The sequence below is a fragment of the Camponotus vicinus genome, unplaced genomic scaffold, assembly GCF_025532165.1.
Source record: "Camponotus vicinus isolate PSW18456_S1 unplaced genomic scaffold, iyCamVici1.0 SCAF_1, whole genome shotgun sequence".
Lineage (NCBI taxonomy): Eukaryota > Metazoa > Arthropoda > Insecta > Hymenoptera > Formicidae > Camponotus > Camponotus vicinus.
The window spans coordinates 34172944-34198034 of NW_028141945.1; the positions used below are offsets into that span (position 1 = coordinate 34172944).

The 25091-nt window shown below is 37.6% G+C and overlaps 1 protein-coding gene across 7 annotated transcripts; it reads left to right on the forward strand.

Moving 5' to 3' along the window:
- Positions 1-25091, forward strand: LOC145962918 (uncharacterized). 7 transcript variants are annotated; one of them, XR_014436033.1, is made up of 5 exons: positions 15673-16290; positions 19916-20117; positions 20412-20534; positions 21453-23494; positions 23971-25091. XR_014436033.1 is itself a non-coding variant. In XM_083084414.1 (5 exons), the coding sequence occupies exons 1-4, from the start codon at positions 16260-16262 to the stop codon at positions 23437-23439; spliced, it is 2343 nt and encodes a 780-aa protein (XP_082940540.1). In that variant the 5' UTR covers positions 15673-16259; the 3' UTR covers positions 23440-23487; positions 23971-25091. The 7 variants fall into 7 exon arrangements, 6 of the variants coding, with proteins under 6 accessions (XP_082940552.1, XP_082940540.1, XP_082940531.1 ...); XM_083084414.1 differs by having other exon boundaries at positions 21453-23487; XM_083084426.1 differs by lacking the exon at positions 15673-16290 and adding an exon at positions 1-579 and having other exon boundaries at positions 21453-25091.

A 25091-nucleotide genomic window follows, 5' to 3' on the forward strand; every position in this document is an offset into this window, starting at 1 on the left:
GCCGCGCGTTTAACCTGCGTTCTCCTCTCGCTCTGGCACGCGCATCGAGATACGTCGTCGCGTCGAGAGATCTTGGCATCTCCGAATCGGAAATACACCCATTCTCTCTCTCCTCCCCGCGTATATCCGGCCGCGGTCTTTATCCCGCGATCGAGCGCGTTTTCGAAAAGAGGCGCCCGCGAGCCTGTCGCGCCTCGTCGAGATTCGTCGTGCTTGAGCGCGTTTTTAAAAATACGCGCGCTCCCCGCGTCGCAGTGAGATCTCGTCGTCCTCGAGGGGATATCATTTGGAGGAAAACGGAGACAAGTGTCGCGCGAAAGTGCAAAGTGTGCATGATTCTCGGACGACGCGCTCTATCGAATTCCGAGTATATTGACACCTACCGAAGAGGGTGAACGACACGCGATCGAGCGCGACACATCGTGCTCGAGGCGTCGGATGGACCGAGCGTAGCATCCTTGGAAAGAGTGCACGCGCCGTCAGCCGATCAGCTCGGGAATAGCGAGATACGGAGGAAGCGGCCTCCATTCGCAGACGGGCGACACCTTGACGAGGCTCGTTATGGATTCCCACCCGATGGTGAGCGATCTATTATCAGATTTATTATAATTATTCTTCCTATTATCATTACTCTCCGACAACAATTACTCTTCCTACTTTAATACTTATCAACGTGATTAAATGGAAGATTGTTTTGCAAGAATCGCAATATTCTACATAAGGAGATATTAATTCCCTCGCTTTGCATATTAACTCGGTGAAGCGAGTCGTTGAAATCACTGATTGTGAGTCATATCTCGATTGTGCGACGTGTTCCGTGAAATTCGATCGTATCCGGCATCGTGTGTCGCGTAAACGCCGAAAGAAACGCGTCTCTCTCCTAAATTCACTTTACTTGGGACAGGTTACTTTTCAAATTATTATTCGTTGCACGATAGCATATATACATGTGTATTAATCTCATATACATATATATTATAATTATTATATCATAATATATATTAATCTCTAAAAATATAGTATATTTTAATTTTGAATTAATTTTAATTAATCTCTAAAAATATACTACTACAAATTACTATCTAACGATAATAAATAACTCAATTATTTCAAGACATTATTAAAAAGAAAAAGAGATAAATAAATTGGCGTGTAAATTTTGAATTACATACTTTGCTGTATCTAAAAAGCGCGCGAAATATGTGGATATCGATCGTTTCATAAGCTAGCGATGAAGACATTTGTCATTATCGCGAGCAAGAATTCGATCGAGCCTGCAGACGTTATTATGTCATCAAGACTAATACGCACAATGGACGCGTAAGTATCGACCGGCGCATATTTCTGGCTCGTACTCTCATAACCGCGAACGGAATGAGAATGGCCGTCGTTATTTACGATCCTTGGAAAAGATCATTATGATCAGCGGGTTTGTGCGTCGTTTGTCGCGATTAATCCGATGCTATGCAAAAACAGTTTGGGTCGCGAAAAATTGGCGACCCTCCAATTAATGCGAGAGCGCTGTTCATTAATCGTTGAATTGAGGTGTGAGAAAATGCGAAACAAAAATATCGAAATAATGTTAAATTCTTCAATGTCGCCAGTAAATAAAATAAAAGACGTAAGTTAGATCGACCACACTGGCAAATTTATTGTTGGTAATATATCACGACGTTTCGAAAAATATCGAAAAATCTGCAAATTCGAGGAGTTAAAAGAACGAGGAAAAATGTTAATAAAGAATCATAGCACGTATCTTCGAGTTTTCAATTTTCTAAGTATCTTTGTAATTAATCTGTAATTGGTTGAGAAAATTCGATATAATTGAAGGTGATAGATATCTCTCATATTCCTTATTATTTTTTTTATTAATTTGTTAGAAAAAGTAATATTTTAAATGATTTATAGTTATTATTATTTATAATTACTTATATAATTATTTTATTTTAAAATAAAATAAAATAAAATTAATATCTTTCTATTTAAGTAATAAAAATTCGAATTCTAGGGTTGGAGAAATCTTATGATTGTTCAAATTATAAATTTACTCAAAGAGAGAAATCAAGTCTAGTCAGAAAATTATAACATTGATATTCTTTTCCGATTATTATTTTTTTGGCAAAGATAAAATTAAAAGCAAAATTATTAAGCATCGCAAATGATTGAAATTATCGGAAATTGACGTCGATATATATAGCTTATTGTTAGTATAAATATATAATCATTTAAAGATATATTCGATGTATTTTACAGCAATATTTGACAGCAATATTTATTGCATTTTTTTGTATTAAGAATGAAAGAAGAACGGAAGATGCGTTCTCAATGGAAAAATTCTGAATGATTTTTATCACTATGCACAATGTATAGATTATCTCGTGCACATACATTCGCCCTAATGACGACAGTCTCCAGCCTCTAACAAAGGAATAATCGTGGAGACGAGTAGGGAAGGTCAAGATCGGGCTTATTCACTTCGAAAATGGAAACTCGCGCTCGCGCTACGGCGCAATTAATCGCCGGGGCCTTCGTAACATCCGCGGACGGAGAGCTCATAACCGCGCAGAAATAACCCGCAGGAATTTAACGCGCGCCACTCGCGCCGCGGGACTGCAGTCTCGGACTCGACGATGAGGTCTTTGGGTTAAGTATCGGGGATAGCGATCTCTCGACCGTGGGGCATTAGCATAATCTCTTAACGCGCGCGTTCGTCTCCTCGAGAGAGAATTCACTTGCGCCTTGCGCCGGAGTATCGGTCGGCTCTCTGCAGTTACATACGTTACATTCGCATTAAACGTGCACCATCACCGGTCTTGTCGTCTTCAGCGACGCGCCGACTATTATTTCGACCTTACCGCGCATTCCTCTCCGCGATTACTACCTGGTTTTTGCTTCTTCCTCGCGGCAAAGTCCTTGGAATCGCGGATGAAGTCATTACGAGTAGGGGAGAAATGGTGCCCCGGCGAAATCGTGCGCTTCTTTTTTTTAATGTCAATGCACATTGTTGTCATTATGCGCACATCCGATATGACTCGAACTTGCACATGTATGTACGTGCGTATATGGTGATGATTGTAAGGTTCGACTATACAATTAAAGATTGAGATTAAGATCGCATTAAAAATTGAAGATTGTAGGATTGAAGGATTCAATCTGATGTGAGTCGTACAATGCGACCTACAGTTGCGATTAATGTCTTATAATGTTTCGTATAATGTTCTATTTTCTTTTCTTCAATTTTTATTTATCATAATTTCTAAGATTTTGTTGTCTTATAGATTATTAGCACTTTGCAAAACATTAAAACATTCTTCGAATTTTTTCTATAAATATCTCATCTTTTCCATCCTGTGCTAAAGAGTCGCAATCAATATGTATAGCTATTAAAGATGCGAAAAAATGCAATTAATCTCTATGAGAAGTTTTTCTTCAGTTTATAATTTCACAATATTTACCCGTTTTATTCTCATTTGTCCAAATTTTCAATGCACGCTCTTAATTCATTTTCAATTTTTAACATAATTCAAGATTATTAAAATATGATTCAAGACAGATATCGAGTATCCTTTCTCTTGACGTAGCAGTTTAATAGCGCAATTTTATATATACGTGCGATTCTTTCATAATTTAACGTGAATATATTTTAATTTCAACGCGTGGGTGGCCGATTATCGTTGCATCTTCATTTGTCGCTCTATGTTTCTCGAAAACATGATTCATTTGTGGAAGGGAAAACTTACGACTTACGGCACATATAGGACACATTCGAGATCCAGAATAATTTATGATAACTTTCTTAAAACGGTGATCCCTCGAATATACTCTGAAGCGTGCGCATAAATGAGAATTGATTATGGTCTGGCGCACGCGTGCGTAAATATCTGAAAAAGCAACGAGGCTGTTTAAGCCGATGCGCGCTGATTGCCGGTCTCGATTCCGTCCTACGACGCGTAGATGGTCCCCTAAAGATTATATAAGTACAAACACCACGATATCGCAACGCCAGGAGATTTACGACGATCAAAATGACAAGTGGATGCCGGTGTAACGAGGCTTAAAGTATTATTTGATGTAGCTTCGTAATGAACGAAAATACCTGAATGACGGAAAATCACTATATATTATGCGTACATTGCACTATAAGAATATTCTGCAATAAAGATATCACATGCATAGCGTCAGATAATTTAATATATTTGAAAAATATATGTATTAAAAATTTTAATATGATATATATATTTATATTTTAATTTATTATTATTTAAATATATATTTTTGGTGCATTGCGAAGAAAAGGTATATTAATAAAGTTTAAGATGCTCGTGATATTTTTGCATTGTAATCGATCGGATACATATTCTTAATAAGTGCTACGCATATTAATTATTAATTCCTAAAAACTTTACATAATACATATCTAAAATTACATGAACTTTCTCAACTATTATATAGAAAATTCAGAAATTACACAAATAATCTCTTTTTATTTTTGCGATAAAATAATAATAAAAAATGTGAATTTTATAAACGAGAAATTCATAATCTTTGTCTTCTATTCGCCTTCTATTTTGGAGGCGTGTGCAACTTTACATCGAATTATCTTTGCAATCAATTTAGGCATTCCGCAAATAAGTATGAGCTAATGAGAAGGAGTGATCAGTGCAATTTGCGCGATGTAATGTGCACGGAATAATCCATAAATCGCATGATTCTCATGGACGGACAGTGGAATATTGATCGTTTTAGAAAGTGCAGTGTTTCAAAAGCAAGACAGAGAAACAGCTGTGGGATAATTGGCACTGATATATCAGACTCTATCTCCCGTGATTGCTCGTGCAATCATGCGCGTGAACCTGTTAATTTATGAACTTTAACACCAAGGCAAGCACGTACAAAGTGCGTACTTAATTAAGCCGCGAATCATAAGCTGCGCATTTCGAGATATAAGGGTGTTGGTCGCATAACGAGTTTGTCGTGTTTTTATCGTAACGCGATTTTATATTTGCGCGATTATATTTTATAAATTATATTAAAATTACCTCTAACTGCTAAAAAAAATTATCTTACAGAATCATACGTCAGTAAACAGTAGTAAATTGGTTTGTTTTTAAAAAATAAGTTTCATAGAATTTTAATTTTTTATCGATTGTTATGATTTATATCTGGTACATACAGATATTTTTTACATAATATAATTAAAAATTATTTTTGACATATAATAATATCTAATAATAGTAAACTTGTGATGGGAGAAACATAGCAAAGCACGATAATTTCATTTGCAACGACATCGCTTCGCTAGCGTTATTCTTCCTGCGAATGAATATTTTTATCGTTCCCGGTTTAAATGTTTAATACTTTCATTCCTAACTTTTTTTTGAATACTTGAGATTCTTTGACGATCTTAAATCTATCACGCGTGATAGAATTATAATAAAAGATTCATCATCAATGATTGTTTTTTTTCTGGTTAATCGTTAACTTCATTATATTTTTTGGGGAGGAATTATATATTATAAAATTGTATATTATATTATAATTGTGTCATAATAATACAGTATACATATTGATATTAATAGCATATAGTTTCTTACTTTGAGAAAATTTTAAGATTCATCATTAATGATATATCGATGTTATTTAGATATAGCATGTAAATACTTTAACATGCGAAATCGCACAAATATTTAAACACAATGTAATTGTTTTGAGTACATCAAAAAATGATATAAGTTATATACTTTCAAATATAATTTTTAAAATAAGATGTTTTCGAAGCATTTACGAAATATATATATCTATACATTGCATAATATTCGAAATTAATTGCATTTTTTATTTTAATTTGTGGACGTCTCGGGAATAAAAGAGAAAGAGAAAAGAAAGCTAAAATTAAGTTAAAACTTTTATTCCGAAAACCTTTCTAGAAAAATTTATCGAGATACTTATATGCAACACAGCTTATCCTAATTCATAATGAACAAGTGGCTTGACGCACTTTTGAATTCACGAAGCGGATGAATGAGAGCAGTCGCGTGCGCGCAATTCCTGGAAATACGCGTGTCTAGTATCGCGGCCGATCGACGTGACGAGCGGCGCAAAAAAGACGGAGAATAATACGCGGTAGCGTCCGCATCCTCGCGACGATCGACAATGGTGATCACGTGTGCGGCGGTACTGAACGACACGATAACGTGCATCGTGTGCGTGAGTGCGTGCGCGCATAGTCCCTTGTCGCTCGGACATCGGTGGCGAGGCGTAAGCTGAAGGGAGCTCGCATGAATGGGAGCTTCATTCACGTGACCGCGCGGCGCGTACCTCTCCGACTTTATCCTATCCCGTCTTACGATGTATTCGGCGAGAACAATGGGCCGGTCTTTAAAAAGGTTCGACACGATCGGATAATTGGTCCACGATCTATCGTAACTCGCAATCAGCTGCGCCATTGATCGCGTTTCATTCTCTTCCATCCGTATTTTATAAAGAAATAAATATTTGACATTTCTTCTCTATTCGATAACAATTCTATTTAACAATTCTATTAAAATTTTTTAAATATTTATTTTGTAATTTATTTTTAAATTTATTTTTAAATTTATTATTTATTATTTATTATTTAAAAAAATATATATTTTTTATATTTTATGAGATAGATAAAATATTTTAAGAGAATGTTTTAAAAGTTCTATAATACTAACTTAATATTTTAGTCTTAATACTCTAGTCTTCTCTAGTTTTTAATTATTTTTCTATATCTTTTTTTCTTGCATCGTTTAGAATTCCGTGTAAATTGCGCTCTCCATTAAGTCGGGCGGCGATCGATACGGCAGAAAAGATCATTGTGGTCTTTCTTCTTGCGCGATAGCCAAGATATACCGCGCGAAACGTAGAGCATAAATACTCGCGATCGCAGGCTCGACTTTATATCGAATCTCGATCCGTCCGTTCGATCGTTACTCTTCGCTGAAGGCGCATCTTTATAAGGAGTAAGGGCCGCTTATATACGCCGGCACATATAACGCAAGTATTCATATCGGCTCGTCTTCTACGTTTATCTCAACCGCGACTGGTCGTTGAACGAGACGTAAGTACCGGATCGGTTTGATGAATAGCTCGTGCGACATAGACACGTGGGTGGAATTATGGGCGATTTGCCGCGTCGATTTCTCGATCATGCGGTACAGGAAATCAGCGCAATCTATGGTTTATGATTCATTTTCTCCCTCCTCTTTCTCTCTTCCTCACTTCGCGTTCCTCTCAAGATGGAAAGTAATGTTCGGACTTAAATAAATCCCGTTTATAAAATTCTCGAAACCGATCGGGAGATCGCTCGATCGTTTGTTTAACCGGATGTCCAATCGATCGAGACTTACATTGATCATAAATCTAAGAGATAAAAAGTCGCGAGTGTTGCATCGCAGATAAGAAAAATTGTGCTATATTTCACTGTTCAGATTTGCTTGTTCAGTCAGAAAAGTAACTTATTTCGAGATAACCGGAGAAGATTAAGAGAAAGATACATATCGACATGTTGGCGCGAAATTAAGAAATCGTGGGAGAGGAAATTAAATGCCCGTTTAAATTTAACATAAAGAAGAGAAAGCCATCGGATGTGACTTAAGTGGAGCAAAAAAAAATTGTTGCGAATCGTTATTTCTTTTAATGATGGTAATTCATATTCCAATCTGTTTGTTACTGTTCCTTTTAAAAACGATACGTTTTCATTATGTTTATACAACAAGTCGTGCGTTATATTTTATATTAAGATATGTTATAATGTTACTTATTAAGAATCTCTTGTGGCGTAAACTTTCTGGATAATCTAATGCTTTAATTTTTTAATATAGGATTAAATTAGCAATGTTTTAATACGTTTTAATTACAAAATCTCTTAAAGAGAGCAAGAAAGAGAAACAAAGAAAGAGTATTCGGCTTCACCTAACGTCTGTGATGAATGAACGCGTAAAAAAAAACAAGAGACCAGAGCGAGGCAGAACGAGAAATGGCTTCCTTTCAATGGGACCAGTTCATCCAGTGTCTTTGAAGGCGGGTCTCGTATCGGCTCGGGTAATTCATTTTAGCACTCTGATCCGTATATGGACTAGCAACAGGCTCGACCACTCGTATCAATTCGTTCTTCTCCACTGTCCAAGTGTAATCCCGCCACTAGCGCTCTGTAATCTGTCGAAGACGGTGAGTATCGAAAATGAGCTTGCAAATGAGGCAGTGTATAACAATAAAATTCAGAAAATATTTCAATGTATAAAAAAATGTATAAAAAATTATAGAAATCGTATAGAAAATTACATTAATTATATAATTAATATATAAATAGAAATATATATAAATAAATAATATAAAAGGAGTTATGTGCAAAATGTGATATAAGTAATTTTTTTTCAAATCTCTGACGCGAATTTTCGAATTAATAACATCAAAATATATATCCGACAAAATCTGGAATATATCGAAAAAAATAAAGCAACGGGATCGATGAAAGAAACTGTTATTGCCTCATCACAATCTCATTAATTAGAAATATATTGTATAATATATTTTATATATATATGACTTTAAATCAACAAAACAATTTTATTCAAAAAAGTGGCGCCTTTGAAAAAAAATATATTTTTCATGTATATATTTTGTATACTCTTTCTCTCTCTTTCTCGTTCTTTTCTTTTTTAGTATTTTAATCGTCTGAATTAATAATTTTTTTGAATCGGAAAATAATATACTCCTGGACAAAATTAACGCATAATTTTTTTTCACTTTTTCTTTAAAATTTTTCATTAAAATTTAAATATCAGCTTTAAAAGAAAAAGTGAAAAAAATTATGCGTTAATTTTGTCCAGGAATATAGATTGATTTTTCGCTTTGTGAACGCAACGGCATCTCGTTACATCTCTACGTAGTTGGAATATACGTTCTTCAGCTCGAAGCTCCCGAAAATAAAGCTAAAAACAGGTGTGGTCAACTTGGAAATAGAATAAGCAAGTTCGCACATTGGCGTGAGACAACGCCTTGCGATTTCATCATATCCGACAGTTCCATGGAAAACTTTGAGCCAAGTGGAATGCGAGCACTCGACATGTAACTTTATATCATTGGATTAATATGCACGATGAAACTCATTTTATAGCGGTCAAGAATACTATCTATGTTTTACATAAATCCTGGAAACTGATATCTCCGATGCAATATGTCTTAATTAAACCTTATAATTTCGAAATATATATATAGCGCGATACATATAAATGTATCAGCAGAATATTTTAAATAGACGCGCTTCATATAAATCGATACCTTTTAATCGGAATAATGATTCAACCAAAATAAACTTTACGGAGGAGAGGAGGGGACACTTGAAAATACGTATAAGATCGAAAAGTATGTATGTTACTCGATATCTTCACAATGTGACTTGAAAAATCGAACGACGGTGTATCGACTGCGGGTGGGCGAGCACGTTACATCGATTCATTAGTCATCGCGAGAGAAAAAAAATCAGTTGGTCGAATCGGAAATCAGGAGAGGGATACGTATCTTTCCCAATGTCTCATCGAGAGAGAACGTAAGTCGACTCGCCCCGTTATATTACGTAAACGTCATTTCGGCCGATTTAACGACGGTTTCGCGCAGGAAAAAAGCCCGATCGTATGATCGTAACAATTACTTTATCAATCCCGGCGATCGTCGGTACCGTCATATCCGCCCGCGATGCGTTAATTGATGCGCGGTTTTGCGCAAGCGACGCGATTGATTGATAATAATTCGGTTAATAATTTGGTAAGTGCTCGCGACGGTTATCCGTCCAGATTGTTTCTGCCTCTTGTTTTGATTAATGACATACGGGCCGATTCTCTCTTCTTGTCTGCAATATCGTCGCTAATTGCGACTGTTCTTCCCGAGTCAGCTCGTCTCGCTTCGGGTACAAAATAATGAGATACGGCGAGAGCGTCGAAAGTCGTTTACAGATCCGATGATCGATGACATCGGTGCACGCTTATCCGTGCGCTTGTCTTTAAGCCCCCGCTTCATCATTTTTAATTAAGAGTGCCGAGCTTATTTGCTTATCGTTCAGGCGTCTTACCGGGACATGGAATTCGTAATTACGTTGGCAAGTCATTAATCTCTCTCTCTCTTTTTATATTCGAACGAATTTAGAGGTTTGCGTTCCGTAAAAACGATCTGAGCTTAGATTGTTTTTGTAATTATTTATGATATGATGACAAGACGAGCCAAATTGTATATACTTTTCATCGAAGTCTTGCAAACACGCGATTTGAATTTGGATTCTCTTATGTAACGTTTCCACCACGAGTGCAAACGTTGAGGCGCGAATAAGAGAAAAAACTTGGCAATAAATAAATATATAAAACACGGAGACCCTGGAGAGAGAAAAAGAGAGAGAGAGAGCGTCATCGGCGTGGGTGCAAGATATTTTCGTTCTAGCCTAATTCAGTAGTTCTAGAGTTACATCCTATGGTACCATCCTAAATATAAAATCTAGCGCGCGCGCTTGCCTGTAATTTGTTACGCGTCAGTTGGCCGATACGATATGCAGCTACTATAATAGTAATAATCGAACTAATGACTTTAGCGATGATCGAGAAGGGAAGGATATTTTTATCAAACGCGTGCTTCATCAAGAGATCTTTTGTCCATTTGAGAGAATTAATTAAATACCGATAGGATGATCGATCGATATCGCTGTCATTTATCAGTCAGTCATTGCAGTGCGGTAGCCATGATCGAATCGGCTAACGATCCAGACAGCCATATTTTCTCGAATTAACGAATATGGCAATTGGAGGAGGGTTTTGTGATCGCGATGTCGATCGCGATCGGTGCAGATCGGTGTAAAGGAGGAAGAAGGGGAATCGTCACGCACGTGAGAAAATGAAGGGGAGGAGAGCTTCATCACCGAGTGGGAGAATTTTCACATCGGTACAACTGCCAATCACGATCACGATACATTACTTGCGAGTGCAATCATGGGAGCGATTAAATCGTAGATGCACATGATTAAATTGCATTACGAAATAACAACGAGCAGAGGATTTATTTATAGAATGATATATACATAGATATTATATGAAAGAAGCTATAGTGTTTTACATATTATATGGAAAATTAATAAATAATGTGCACATGGAAATATATATGCATATATAATTATAAATATTAATTTTAGTAAGAGATTTCTGTGATTTTTTAGTGAATTTTTTTAGAACAGATACGTTATTTTTAGCATGCTTGATATTTTATATATATATATAACATTTATAATAATTTTTACTTATTTTTTCGCGATATCCATTGATAAGACTCAGCATTTGAATTTAAATATATTGATCAATTAAAATTTTTTTCAAGTGAATCTCTTTATTCAATTTATATGGCGTACAACGTAGGACATTTTCTTCTGTCGAGCGTTCTTCAGCTACGAATTTAATTATCTAGATAGATAACATTGCGTAATAAGATAGAATGTCCACATCTCTTAGTGGTAACGTGCACTGCCAATCACGATTGACGGATGCTGTAGCGATGGCGATAGAAGAAAGGGTACGGAATAGCGGGCGAACGTTCTCCATTCGTTCTCTAAAGCACGCTAGTCGTTTTCGCATCAATTTTACAACTGGTCGGCTATCGATCGACCAATCAAAGTTCAACTCGTGTTTACCGAATCGTTTCTTGCAGCTATCTCTTCGGGCGAGATTGTTATCGGGGCGTCGATTCGCTTTTAATTAGAAATTTTTTTTTTTTTGTTCGTTTTCAAGATTTGCAAAATTAAAAAAATGTATATAGTGAAAGGCGCCATGCTCTCCATTATATATGCTTGCAGTTGCATAGCATCTCGCTGAGAGAGAATTTCTTTTACTCATATGCACATGCTGCATATAAATGGTATAACAAAATGCAATTGCTGAGGATGTTATAGAAAATTTCAATTTATGCAGAATGTCTCAGAATCATTTTACAATATAAGTATAGAAATATGATAATTAATAACGTATAACAATGTTTTATTTTATTTTTGATTTTTTAGAAAATGAAAGAATATTATCTTTCTTGGAAACTATACATAATATGCAGTCTAACAACAATTATTAAATCACAGGTAATGTTTCCGTGTTGATGCCATAATTTTCAATACTATCATTTATCATTTTATAGACACATTAAATCATTTTTTTATAGACACATTATCATTTATCATTTTATAGACACATTAAATATAGAAATATTAAATATAGAAATATTAAATATAGAAATATTAAATATAGAATTATATATTTATTTATATATAATTCCCTATACTACATACATATACGATTCTACATTCGTTTTTAATCAATGTAAGAGGCAGCAACGAGCAAAAGATGTTCGGGAATGGGCTTAACGCGCTATTCCTTTCTCGATGAAAAACGCCTACAGAGGTGCTTATGAGTTGCGTCATTGCCAAATTAAGAGAGATGTATAATTGAATAATTCGTAAAGGGAAAAGGCGCACCGGGCAATTTAACGATATTAGTGGGTAGTCTTATATATTCCTTTCAGATTTTTACCGCGTGGGCGATTCAATTGGACTAGCTGTAAGGTGGCCCATCATCGCCTTGAGAAATCTTTCTCGTTTTCTCTTCTCCAGATACCACGAAGACTGCACTAAGTCCTAAGTTTTTAGCTGAATCACATTTACTTCGCGTCACATTTCGAAAGCGAGCAACGTGTGTACGCTCCGTCGAGGGCTCTCACATATGTCAGTGTTCTCGCATTATGCTGCGAGAGCAAATTGCATATTTTATAATTATTTATCGCCTACTATGGGCAACGACAGTGATTAACGACCCTATAAAAGCAACGATGTTAACGACGGTGATTATTTAAAGATGAATTTCCAACTCGCGTGCACGAAGTTCGGGATAAATTGGGAAAGTCATTATCGTGGGACATTCGAGCTTCGAGTGTTCGATCAAATTGCCATTGACTCCGACACTTCTTTCCTCAAATTTGTTAAATCGCTGATAATAAATTAGCTCTCTCGATCAAGAATATTGTTCATTTTATCATCTCATTAATATTAATCGTAGGACATACGATAAGAACTAAGCCTCTTTCGTTATTTATTCCCGAGATATACAAACGTGTTTTCTTCATGCTTGCACCATCGTTCGACGAGAATGTTTTTCGCATTCGTTACGGTCTATCGAGAACCGGTGAAGCTTATCCCCGATATCGATGTCTATGGTAACTAATCGTCAACGCTAAAATTGTCACCCACACGCGCAGTTTCATCAGCGTCGTCGAGGCGTACTTCCGCTCCCGGAACGTTCAGGAATACGGCATGTCTGAGGCGTATCTAGGTCGCGTGACTGACATTTGCATTGTTGATCATTAAAAAACGGTATACAAATGTGAAGTTCTAAGTAACAAATAGTCGGCTGGTCGGTACCGACGATGAACATATCGTGCCCATTATGCCACGCTATTCTCTTTGCGGTAGACGATGCGTTGATATTTTACGCGACTGCCGTCTCTGGCGCGTCCGCCTCTTGCGGAGGCGCATATTATATCCCGTATAGGTTAAACCAACCCGCCTACTTGCCCGACGTGTTCCAATACCTGGCAACGATATGTCAACAACTACTTTCAACTTCGCATTCTGCCAGCTCTGCGTTTTAATCCAGCACGTTCGTAGAATGGCGTTTTATATCCCTGGCGATAGGACCGCATTCGCTCACTGACACCATGTCATTTTTACAGTACGGTAATATGTGACATTTTCAATAATATATTTGATTCTTCGAATAATGTAACATTGTAAGTAAATGATGATCATTTCTTGGCTATCGTTAAATAAATGCAACAATGGAAAGAGGAAGGTATTCTAAGAAAATTGATGGAAAGACAGAGAGTTCTTGGAATAATATTTTTCCTTCGATTACATAAAATTGTTATTTTTCAAATAAAAATTATTATTACAAGTATAGCGTATCATTTTTCATTTATGATGTATAGCTCTTCTCACACAGTTTTTTTAAAAATTTGTATTGATATTCGAAACTACCTCACATTCAAAATTCTTCTTCTCTACTCTATTTCAAATTAATCAAGACATATGTCATTTAATTTTAATTATGAGAAAATCGAGATATTCTATTTATTTATTTTCGTTTATTTTCCGGAATAATTATAATTTTTTTCGATATAGTTTTTGAAGATGTAAAACGATAAGGAGAGAGAGAAGTATAAACAGTTTCGGGAAAGTACCGAATAGTTTCGTAACAACTTTTTAGTAAATTTTTTAAATAATCTTATTAGTTCAGCCCATATCTTTCCAGGTGTTTTGCTGCGCGCTGTCAATCTCTGGACGGCGATCTATTTTTTTCGAATCGCGTTAAGTGGAAATGCACGAAGACGCGTATTTATATATGCAGCGTGCATTTATACACGATCCAACCGATATGTACGTTCGCCACTTTGTGTAACGCGGGCGAGCGATAAATTGCGTACATTACGCCGAGATGGACTCGGCTTCGGCATTGCGCGTCATCCGGTAGGCCACTGTGGGAAACCTGAAGTCTCCTTCTCCGACGGAGCAGCCTTCAAGGCTCATTAACTCCAGAGATAGCGCGTTATGCCGGATTACGCTGTCTCTTCGTTAGCGTACTTATTGCGGTTCGTTGGTGTGCGGCCGGTTACGTGGATGTTGGTGCATTCGATGTACTCAACTCTGCCCGAGGCTCTGTTAGAGGTCCAGAATGCACGCACACGTATGAGATTCGATTGATATCGCAAAATCCCTTGGAACGATTCCTCTCGGATTCGAGTCGGTTAATGGAGTTGTTTATTTCAAGTTTTTTTTTTCAGAAATCAAGAGGACAGTGTATTCCGTGGAATGCGTAACGTTCTTTTATATTATAGTAATTAGTAATTTTTAGTATATCTTATTAATAGGTTCGTTACTTTATAAGAGTAAAATTATAGCGAATCTTAGATTTAGCATCACTTCTCTTAATTTAAATGAAATTTAATATAATTGAGTTTTGAAAAAATTCGTCAGCCAAAACATGTCGAATAAAGAGCTTTTCATTGGATGGAACAATTGGTTGGATTGCTTCCTCTTTTGTATCATAATTTCTTAAATCCATTAATCAAAGGGAAAAATAAATCTACGAAACAGTGAAAGAGGTTTAACTCGTTTCGCAAGTAGTCGCGGGATGTAACGAGCGTCGAAGAAGAAGAAGAAGAAGAGGAGGACCAAGTACGAGAAGTGGCTTGCGCGCGCGGCTCGATTCCTCGTTGGTGGTTCGCGGGGTTAAATATACCCTCGTTGGTCGCATCATATACAGAGAACTGTGGTAGATCGAGAGAGGGAAGAGAGAAACAGAGAGAGAGAAAGAAAGAGAAAATAGAATGAAAAAGCTAGAGACACGTATATGTATGCGCATACAAACATATGTGCGCTCGTCGAAGCGAGAACGAAGAGAGAGAAAGATAGAATTGGCGAAAAAGAGAGGGAAGAAGTCGAGCTCTGCTATTACAGAGCACCTCCGTAGCCGCGACTCACAGCCCAATATGGAGCAATCTCAGATTTCCATCCGCCCAAATCGAGAATATACACGCCCGCGCCTCCGCTTGCTCCTCTTGTGGAGGGCTGGTCGTTGTCGTCTTCTTCGTCGTCGTTGTCGTCGCCGACGTTTCCTCCGGTTCCCTCGACGGAGGTGTAGACGTCGCTCTTGGAGTTGTCGCTCTTGTCCACTTTACTCTCGCTCGTAACAGTGCCAAAAGTGTCTCAAAACGCTTCGCTTCGTTCTATCGGTCCCATTTCTTCCCTCCCTCCCTCATCGCTCTTCATTTACTCGCCACTTCTCATTTTCCTCGCAAAGTTTCTTCAAGTTCCTCTCTTCATCTGGAAGGAATTTTATCCACGTGCTCGGCATTCCTCGTCCTCCTCCTCTTTTTCTATCTTCGATTCCATTTGAAGTATCTCTCGATACGTCTGCCAAGAAACCACGCGAGTAGAATCGATCGCGTGGGCGATCGCGAAGCATTGAACGAGCCGATCGAGCGATAGTAATTAATCGAAGTCTTGTGATTGTGCTCGACAATGATTGTCGTGTCATTCGGTTCGATGGTGAATCGATCGTGCGCGAAAATCGCATCGGAGTAGAAGACGCTCGCAACGCGCGGTGCCGATCGCCGAACGCGTGGTTCTCTCAGAAAGAAGACTCTCCGAGAACGATACGTTCATGTTGCCGGAAAGCAACTTTCCCGTCACAGGTAATCGACAGCGAATCATTGTATTTTTCGATAACAATATATATACAATGATGAATTTTTTGTCTTGTGATTACGATTTTCTTTAATCACTTAGTGAAGCTTACAACCTTGAAAAATCGTCTTTGCGTTTGCTCGTGAAATCTCGGAAAATCCTTGATCGTTTCTTACGATCGCGAAAAGGCACGAGAAGTAAATTCGTTTCGATCAAAAAACTTTTACGAATAATTTCACGATAGGTCCCTGCTGTCCACGTGGGACACTATCATTACGTCGCGCGGCTCGCACGGATGTTGACATGTAATTATGGATCTATAGCGGCAAATCATAATCAGGCCAGTGGATCACGATCCATCGATGCATTGTAATATATAAGCAGGTCGATTTATATGACATGTTTATGTATGAGCAATCAATAAACTTATAAAATTGAATAATGATGAGATCGAGAATATTTCAGCATATTTATCTTTCTTCGTATATTTTTTTCCAGAGAAAAGAATTTTTTCCAAAGAATTTTTCTTCAGACATTACATCACCTTGACACATTCTCGACTATCACGACTGACTTTCCGTTTTTAACCTAGTTGCGCCTTTGCCAATAGAACGCGAGAGCACATGCTTTCCCGCGAAGCAAATATGCGTTCCAATTCGTCCACTTGTTACCTGTGTGAATACTAAAATTTGACGCAATACTACTGGAAAGATAAGAAAGAAAAGGAATAATAATCATTTTGATTAAGAGAGCATTGCAAATATTTTTGCATTTTTATCACGAATATATTAGGTTGTAAATCGGGATATGACAGAACATTTTTTACGTATGATTTATGTTTACAAATTTTTCCGAAAAGAAAATTTTCTTTTTACCGATGTTTTAAATTAATTCTGGATAATATAGTCGAAGCTATGTATGATTATATGTGTAAGCGTGTACGACGAATGCGCTTCAGCAATCATAACAGCAAAAGTACGGCACGATACCATCAACCATAATCCTAAATATGGAGTGAGAAATTTGAGAGAACCGAAAATAGTGGCGGTACGCCAACTGCTAAAAATAGCCAAAAAATAAATTGTAGTTACGCGTTCGCCTGCATCATTCTATAACTGGTCTTCAATGAAAACGAGCCACCTCCCGCACATATCGATATTAATATCTTCCACTAGTCTCGCCTTTTGGCGTTTATTTCTGCGAAACTTTTTGCGTTTTGAAAATTATTAAAGATTGAAGTCGCGATATTTTAAAAATTTCAGAGAATTTTCGTATTTTAACAATTTTGCAACTTACACTATATAAAGTCTTTATGATTTAAAATTTGGAGAGATTTAGATCTTTAAATAATATATGTATGTATTTATTTCTTCCTTTTCTCCTTAATTTAAAATCTAAAAATTTAAAAAGCTTAAATTTTCGAAATTATGCTTAATACGTTAATTTTTTAAAATTTTGAAACCTTACTTTTTAAAAGTTTTGCTATATTTAAATCATATTTATTTTTAAAAATAAAATTACGGATCTATAGATGTCTTTCTTGATGTAAATCTTTACATTACTTATTATGATTATTTAATTTCTAGTCACAATTCGACCATGTAATTATTACTTGCGTTGGCCTGGATGTGAAAAAATATTTTCTTTCTCGATCTCTTATAAGTCATATTTAAATGATGGATCTAGATTTTCACTAAAAAATACTTTCGTGACATTATTTTAAAATGCAATCGAATTGACACATTTATTTTTATGCGAATATGAAATAATATTTTTAATTGATTCGAGACATATAGTTTAACTTTGTATTGAAATCTTATTTTGAAATAAATTGTAATATATAAAAATGTATAATCGTGAGACATGAAACCTGATCGATTAAGACCAAATATGGTTCAGAAATTGCGGGTGTTGGGTGGGCAGTACCGGAGTGTGTGTCCGCTTCTATTTGTGCGCGGGAATATTTTTATCCGACGATGTGCTGCGAAGTCGTATGTATAATACACTTCTTCGTCTTCTCTGCGTTTTCCTCTTTCTCTCTTTTAATTTCTTACGCATTGTTTCCCTACGTCTTTTGGCGTGCCAATTAATCATGTCTTTGTTTCGTTGACCCTTGATTACGCGAATTTTCATATCGTGTTATTAACATTATATAATATTTGTGAAGCATTTGCAATATTTGAAAAAAAATGTATGAGAAACTTTTAGCATTTATATTATACGCTAAAATATAAAATATATCATATTTCTCTTTCTCTTTTTTTTATTTCTCATAAATATTATTATTGAATTATTATAAATATTATATGTGAATAAAAAACTGCTGTATATTCATTATATTGATATATAAAAAATATATAGAAAAATAATTTTTACATATTATATAGAATTTAAACAATTCTTTATATATATGTATTATTTAATAACAGATGATAGATACAACAAATATATTTTTTAATTTAATATTTAAGATTTTTTTATATAATATATAGACTGTCTTTTTTATATATAAATCAAATGATGTGTAACAATTATAAGTAGTCGTATGAGAATCTTAGAAATATCCTGCGCATATGATATCGCGAATGTTTGCGAAATGTTACGAATTAATGCGAGTTACAATTATGATCGTACAAATTATTATATTATATGAACAGAGAGTTTCAGAATTTGATAATGAATTACTCAACGGGATGCAACAGGTGTCGAATGAGACGAGCTGTTTCACGAGAAGCGGTTCCAAAGCGGATCTTTCTCGCGTAAGCGTTCGCGGCTTTGCTGTTGTGCGATTTCGAAGCCTTGGACGAACACACGGTCGCCTACGCGATTCGCTCTCGATGGTGCAACGACGGCCATATCGTGCGTTTTATCGTTTATCCATTTCTACGTGAAGCATTTGTTTAGCCTCTACGCCATTTCTCACGCCCGTCAAATCTATGCAACACGCAATTCGCCGCGGCATTAATCCAACGCTCATTAATACAGTGGTTATGAATATTCCGCAATCCGCTCGCACACCGGCAACGATCTCCGGCTTCGACGCCGGCCTACGCACAACCTTTCGCGTGGTTCTCGCATGCCGAAATAAGAAAGTGGAAGCTGTTCGCACGGCGGCTACTTCCGACCCCGTTTTTCGTTCTGTCAAAATTAAGAGAGCACATTACGACTTCATTAATAATTAATGAAGTCGAGCACTCGGTTTGGAAATGTCGCTTCAAGTCAATCTATAACGAATCATTTTTTTCTTTCGTCAGCGCATACAATTTCTCAGCTATGATCTCGCTATTGAAAATACTTGCATATGTATGAGATGCAGAAGACGTTGAAGAGAGGAAGATTTTTTTACATTCACTTTACAATATAAGCTACATCAACATATACGCTATCTCGTCCTCGAAAATTGAAGCCGATTCAGTGTTTTAGAAATTCTGACATTTAAAACAAACTTTTGAAATTGAACGTCCAAGTATACTTGAAATCGGGAAGTATGTTTTGGAAGCTATTTGCCAAAGTATACATGAGCAAATTATTTTCGTGTGGGACTCTCTCGTTTTAAATCTAAAGAAGAATTCTATATGTACTCGTGCGAAATGGGATAAACTCTAATAGCGATTCGCTTGTTTGAATTTTCAGGGGGCACTATGCAGACTGAGGAAGTCGTGCCGCGTGCACAGTCTGTTGGCATAGATAGTAGTCTGACCGACGACGTTGGTCTGCAGCATCATTTGCATCACTCGTCGCATTTACGTTGTCCGTTACCACCCGTGATCCACATGGCCGTTAAGCAAGAGCCTCAGGAGGAGGAAGAGCGAAGTCGCGATGCGAGCACGTTGAGGTGAGTTATGAATCTCTTTTCGTGTCTGGCATGACATACGTCGCATATATATCGATCGGTTTTAACTCTCCAGATGACAAATTACATGCTAAATAAGTAATACACGACATATATTAGAGGATATTAGAGGATATTTTTTTGTATTGTTTTCCTGTTTTTAAGTCGTATATTACAATCTTGTTGACGTTTCACACCTTTTTTCGCGGAAAATTAAGAATAATTTGATGACAATAATTTAATGTAAAATAACAATTTAAGCACGTCGTGAACGAGAATCTCTTCTGATTTTGATAGTCCGCAAGTGGATGCGATCAACGTCGCGGGTTCGGTGGACAAGCAAGTTGGCCATCATCAAATTCAAGGACTGGAGGACAATCCAACGCTAGTTCCAGATGCTAACAACCGAGGACGATCCAGGTGATTTATTTTTCTCAATACAATTTTTACACAATATTTTATCAGTATAATTAAACTAGTAGTAAGATAAAATAATCACGCTTGATATCAATAATATAAAATTTGCTTTCAATCATCCTAAAATTAATACATTGAATTAAATATTACGTTTGCATATATATATGCAACAGATGAAATATTTCCACCCTTCTAGACAAATTTCACATTGCGTTGGGGAAACGTGTCTCGCGACGGCTTACATTGTCACGTAGCGCGATCCGCGGCAACGACTATCTCGTATCTTTCCTTCGCCATGTCACTAACGACGTCTTTAACGTAGAACCGGCCGCTCTTGTAGCCAGGAAAGTGCTTTAAACGATCATCGCTGGCGTCGTTCGCAAGAAAGACAGGCGCCAGGAAACTGGTTCGAGCAAGTCTTCTAAAGAGACGCGCGCGAACGCGCGGAAAAAGGATTCGCGGATATACGTCAACGAGACGCGCCGGCGAGAGAGATCACCGTTATTATTGAATTTCATTAAACGGCCCGAGCAGAGCGGCAAGAGCAGAGGAAACGTAATCGAATACGTTCTCTGCATAAAGCGCCGTGTATTAAGGTGTGGTCCGGAATGCAGTCACTGGCGTTAATGAAGAAACGATATAAGCTGCTGTGAGCGTTGATTTAAATATGGTTTCCTTCTATGTGATATTAAAATATAATGTTGCCCTCGGTGGGACTATTACCCAAAGTAACTCTCAAAAATATTTTTCCGACTTTAATAAATAATTTTCTCGTTGAAAAATATTTTCTTCTCTAATTTTTTTTAATTAATATTGAAATAAAAAATCACTTTTAAATAAACAAGAATACATGGCGATTTACACCCCTATGTATGAATATATTAAATTAAACTATAAAACTTATATATTTTAATGTTGTAGCCGTGGTCGCAGAAAATCGCGATGGAAGCTCAAGTTTCATCATCAGGCGCTTCCGCCGGAATACTTGGATCACTACGAGGCTTCGTTGGCTCAGGAAAACCTGAGTTCGTCGCCGCCGCGAACCGTCATCGAACCGGCGGCACCAAGCCCGGCGCCGACGAGCTCGACGTCCACTCCAAGTCCTATCGCCGACACCCACGGCTGGTTACAACGGATCGCGGCGATGCAGCAGGAGCTCTGTCCACACGTCGCGAATGTACCTCAGAATTCGACTCCTGGCCATGACAATCAAGTCACCAGTACCAGGAGATCCGTTATCACGTCCGCGTCCTCGCAGGCCTACTCCAACGCACCATATCCCAATCATCATGCTCAGCAATCGCAGACGTCTAGCAGACCGCCAATGAAGTATTCCGATCTTCCCTACATGGGCGAGATCACCCTCGATAATAGCAAGCCTAGACGCGGCCGAAAGCCGAAGAAGGCTGATATCTGCCATTTAATTTACAAGAATTATGGCACTATACTGCCGGGTACGCCCGGTCACGAGGAAAGAAGACTGTCGCCTCGGGACAAACAGGATTCTCAGGACCGCGTATCGCCACATCTGCCTTTTCAGAAGACGGATGTGCAAAACAGAATAAGTAGTCTGTTGGAGAAGCGGCTGACACAGGAGACTAGACGGAGTTTTGTCGCGCTCTCTGAGAGCGCGCGGGAGCAGGATGAACCGTTGAATCTCTGCATCAGAGATCTCAATCAGTTGAAGATTCGACTACTGCGGAAGCATGGGAACGTTTATGAATCCGGTCAGATGAAGAGCGAGACATCCAGTGACGGCGAAGAAGTGGAATGTCTTGGAAGCGCTTTTTTATCGGAACCGATCAACTACTCGGACTCGATGGTCCATCGTTCAAACAACAGTCTCGTCAATCATAATAATAACGTGATCGATCCGATGATCGGCCATAACTCTGGCTTCGTGTATTGGCCGAACACCGGCGTATTCATCCATCCGATGGCCCTGCAGTCTCAATTGCTGTATTATCAGAAGGTTGCTCAAGGTGACAAGTGCTCGCCGCGGCCGACGGATCAACCGCCGAGGGAGCAGAAAATCGTGCCCAAGTCGATATATTCGATGATGGAGACGAAAAGCATACCTCAAGTGTCTGCGCTGCCTGTGTCTCAGGCGACGCCGACGCCGACGCCGACGCCGATCGCTGCACCACCGTCACCTAGACCGAAGAGGAACGCTCCTCTAAATCAGCCGCAGAATCAGCCGACTAAGCGAAAGCGTTCCGCCATATTTATACCACCGATACCGACGGAAAACAACAACAATCCGGCGACGGAAGTGAGTATATGCAAGTTCAAATTCACCGGCGGCGCCAAGCCTAGTCTGCAGGAAAAGAAGAGTCTCTCCGTGGATTCGGGCGGCAATTTCCGCTATTACAGTGGCACAGGTGACAAGAGTATGCGCGGTTACGAGTTCTTTCCTAGAGAAGCCCTTCAACAGCCGGCGAGCCAGTCCGGGACGACTTCCGCCGCCGGAGCTTTCCTCAGCGCCGCCGGCGAGAGAATCCAATCCCCGATTACATGCCAGAGAAACCCCATCGGCCAGGACGACGGACGACGAAAGAGAAAAACTAGGAAGTCCCTGCAGCGCGAGAAGCTGGAGCAGACCTTCAAAGAGAAGGGCTTTCTCATTCAAACACAGCAACTAGAGTCCGCGGAGGGTGCCACGTACTGCAAATTCCGGCAGCTCAGGAAATTCACCAGATATCTGTTTAGAAGCTGGAAAGACTATTTGCCCGGTAATGTGCGCGAACTGACCGGCAACGGCAGCGGTGCCACCGCGATAAACGGCGATGCGACCGATCTTGACGTCGAGGGGGACGCCGCTCTCGTTCATTCTCCGCTTCCTCGTGGCAATCTATTGGAAGTGCCAAATAACTTTGTGGAGGATCCTCAGACTTTGCCCCTCACGTGAGATTTGACATTCGCGACGTGTCAGCTGATGAACGGAAGTCATGACATGGTACGACGTACGTTACTCTTTTATCGTTGAATCTCTTTTTCTTTTTGTTTCTTTACTTTGTGGAAATCTGTTTTTTTTTTAGTTACATATATAATCGTAAAATTAAAGATCCTCCCTAATTGCTTTCTAAATCTATATTTTTGAAAAGGAAAATTATTATTATTAAAATATTCTTCAGATTTATGGATCTATAAATTACTTTATAATATATATTGCATTTTTTTTTTAATACTGAAAGATGGAAATTATGTATTAAAAGTCAAAAAGTGAAAAAATTATGAGAATTTTGATAATCACTTTTTTGAATTTGAATTTAAAATGATTTGAAAGTGAACTTTCAATCGTATATGTGTTATTATATAATAGTATATTTAAAATTCGAAAGTTAAATAAATATCCGCGTGCATAATAATATAAAGTGAAGATATCGCATACATATATACACATTATTTGTACATGATGAAAGTAAAATTTAATCAACAGAGTATCGTGTCATGATGCGCGTCACGAAGATAGGGAAACAAACTGGATTTCAGCTTTGTGCCAAAGATGAGAGAGACTGGACTATGTGTATGTATATATATTCCGGTCTAAATTATACCCGCATATGTCCGCGATAGAGAACGGGTTAACCAAAGAGTGAAATTTTGTGCTCGCCATATCTATATGGGATCGGAGATACGCGGAGATAATTCGTGTTTAGACTAATATCGAACTGCGATGCATTTGGGGTGGTATCGGATGAAAATCAGAGACTTGCATCGATACCGTCGCCACGTCATATTTTTCTAAGCGAATCGTCTAACGATAAATCTAGTCTTATTTATATACTCTTGTTATAAAATTGTAAACATATTTTCTCGTTTTTACATGGGACGGATATTTATATTACGTTATAATAACGCTATGCGCGTATCAGCGTTATTACAATGTAATATACTGCAGGTACAAAAAGGAAACGGGCGAGCTTATATACATGACAGCGTCGAGACAATAGGCGCAATTGATTCGTTTCGTCGATTCGTCACACGTTTTGGAACAAATATTTGAGCAGCTATTTACAAATGCAAAGTGCTTGTATATTAAAAGTGTACGAGATGGTAAGGATATACTGCAAGATTCTGAAATATTTTCTTCAATAGATTAATTGACGTTTGTTCGATGATATTCTGTTATAGACACGATTATTACGCTTACATGTACTAGATTCGTTTAAAGGGACTGATATAATTTTGACGAGTTTTGTTTCCTATTGATGTGAAAAATAGTTTTTATATCAATTGTAATAATTCCATGAATTGTTACAAATATAGAAATTATTTTCGCATGTTTATGCATTAAAATTTAAACTTATTTAAATTTTTTCCAATCTTTTAATCGTTCATACGAATATTCTATTCTCGGCCCAAAGTGCGGAAAGACGCGAATCTATTGTAGAACCGAATCTCTTATTATAAGCAGGGTAACTATGAGTCGAAAACCGTCCTACATCATGCTATCGTTGCCTTTTTTCATATGGCGACATGTAAAATTATTTTATACTTATGCTCATTGTAACGAGATAAAGCCTTATAGCCTATAATAATGAAACGAATTGTTATCGA

Coding starts and splice junctions, on each gene's coding strand:
- LOC145962918 (XM_083084405.1), top strand. CDS start 16,260: ATGTTGCCGGAAAGCAACTTTCCCGTCACAG. Junction 16,291..19,915: donor AAGCAACTTTCCCGTCACAG/GTAATCGACAGC, acceptor TTGAATTTTCAG/GGGGCACTATGCAGACTGAG. Junction 20,535..21,452: donor AACAACCGAGGACGATCCAG/GTGATTTATTTT, acceptor TTAATGTTGTAG/CCGTGGTCGCAGAAAATCGC.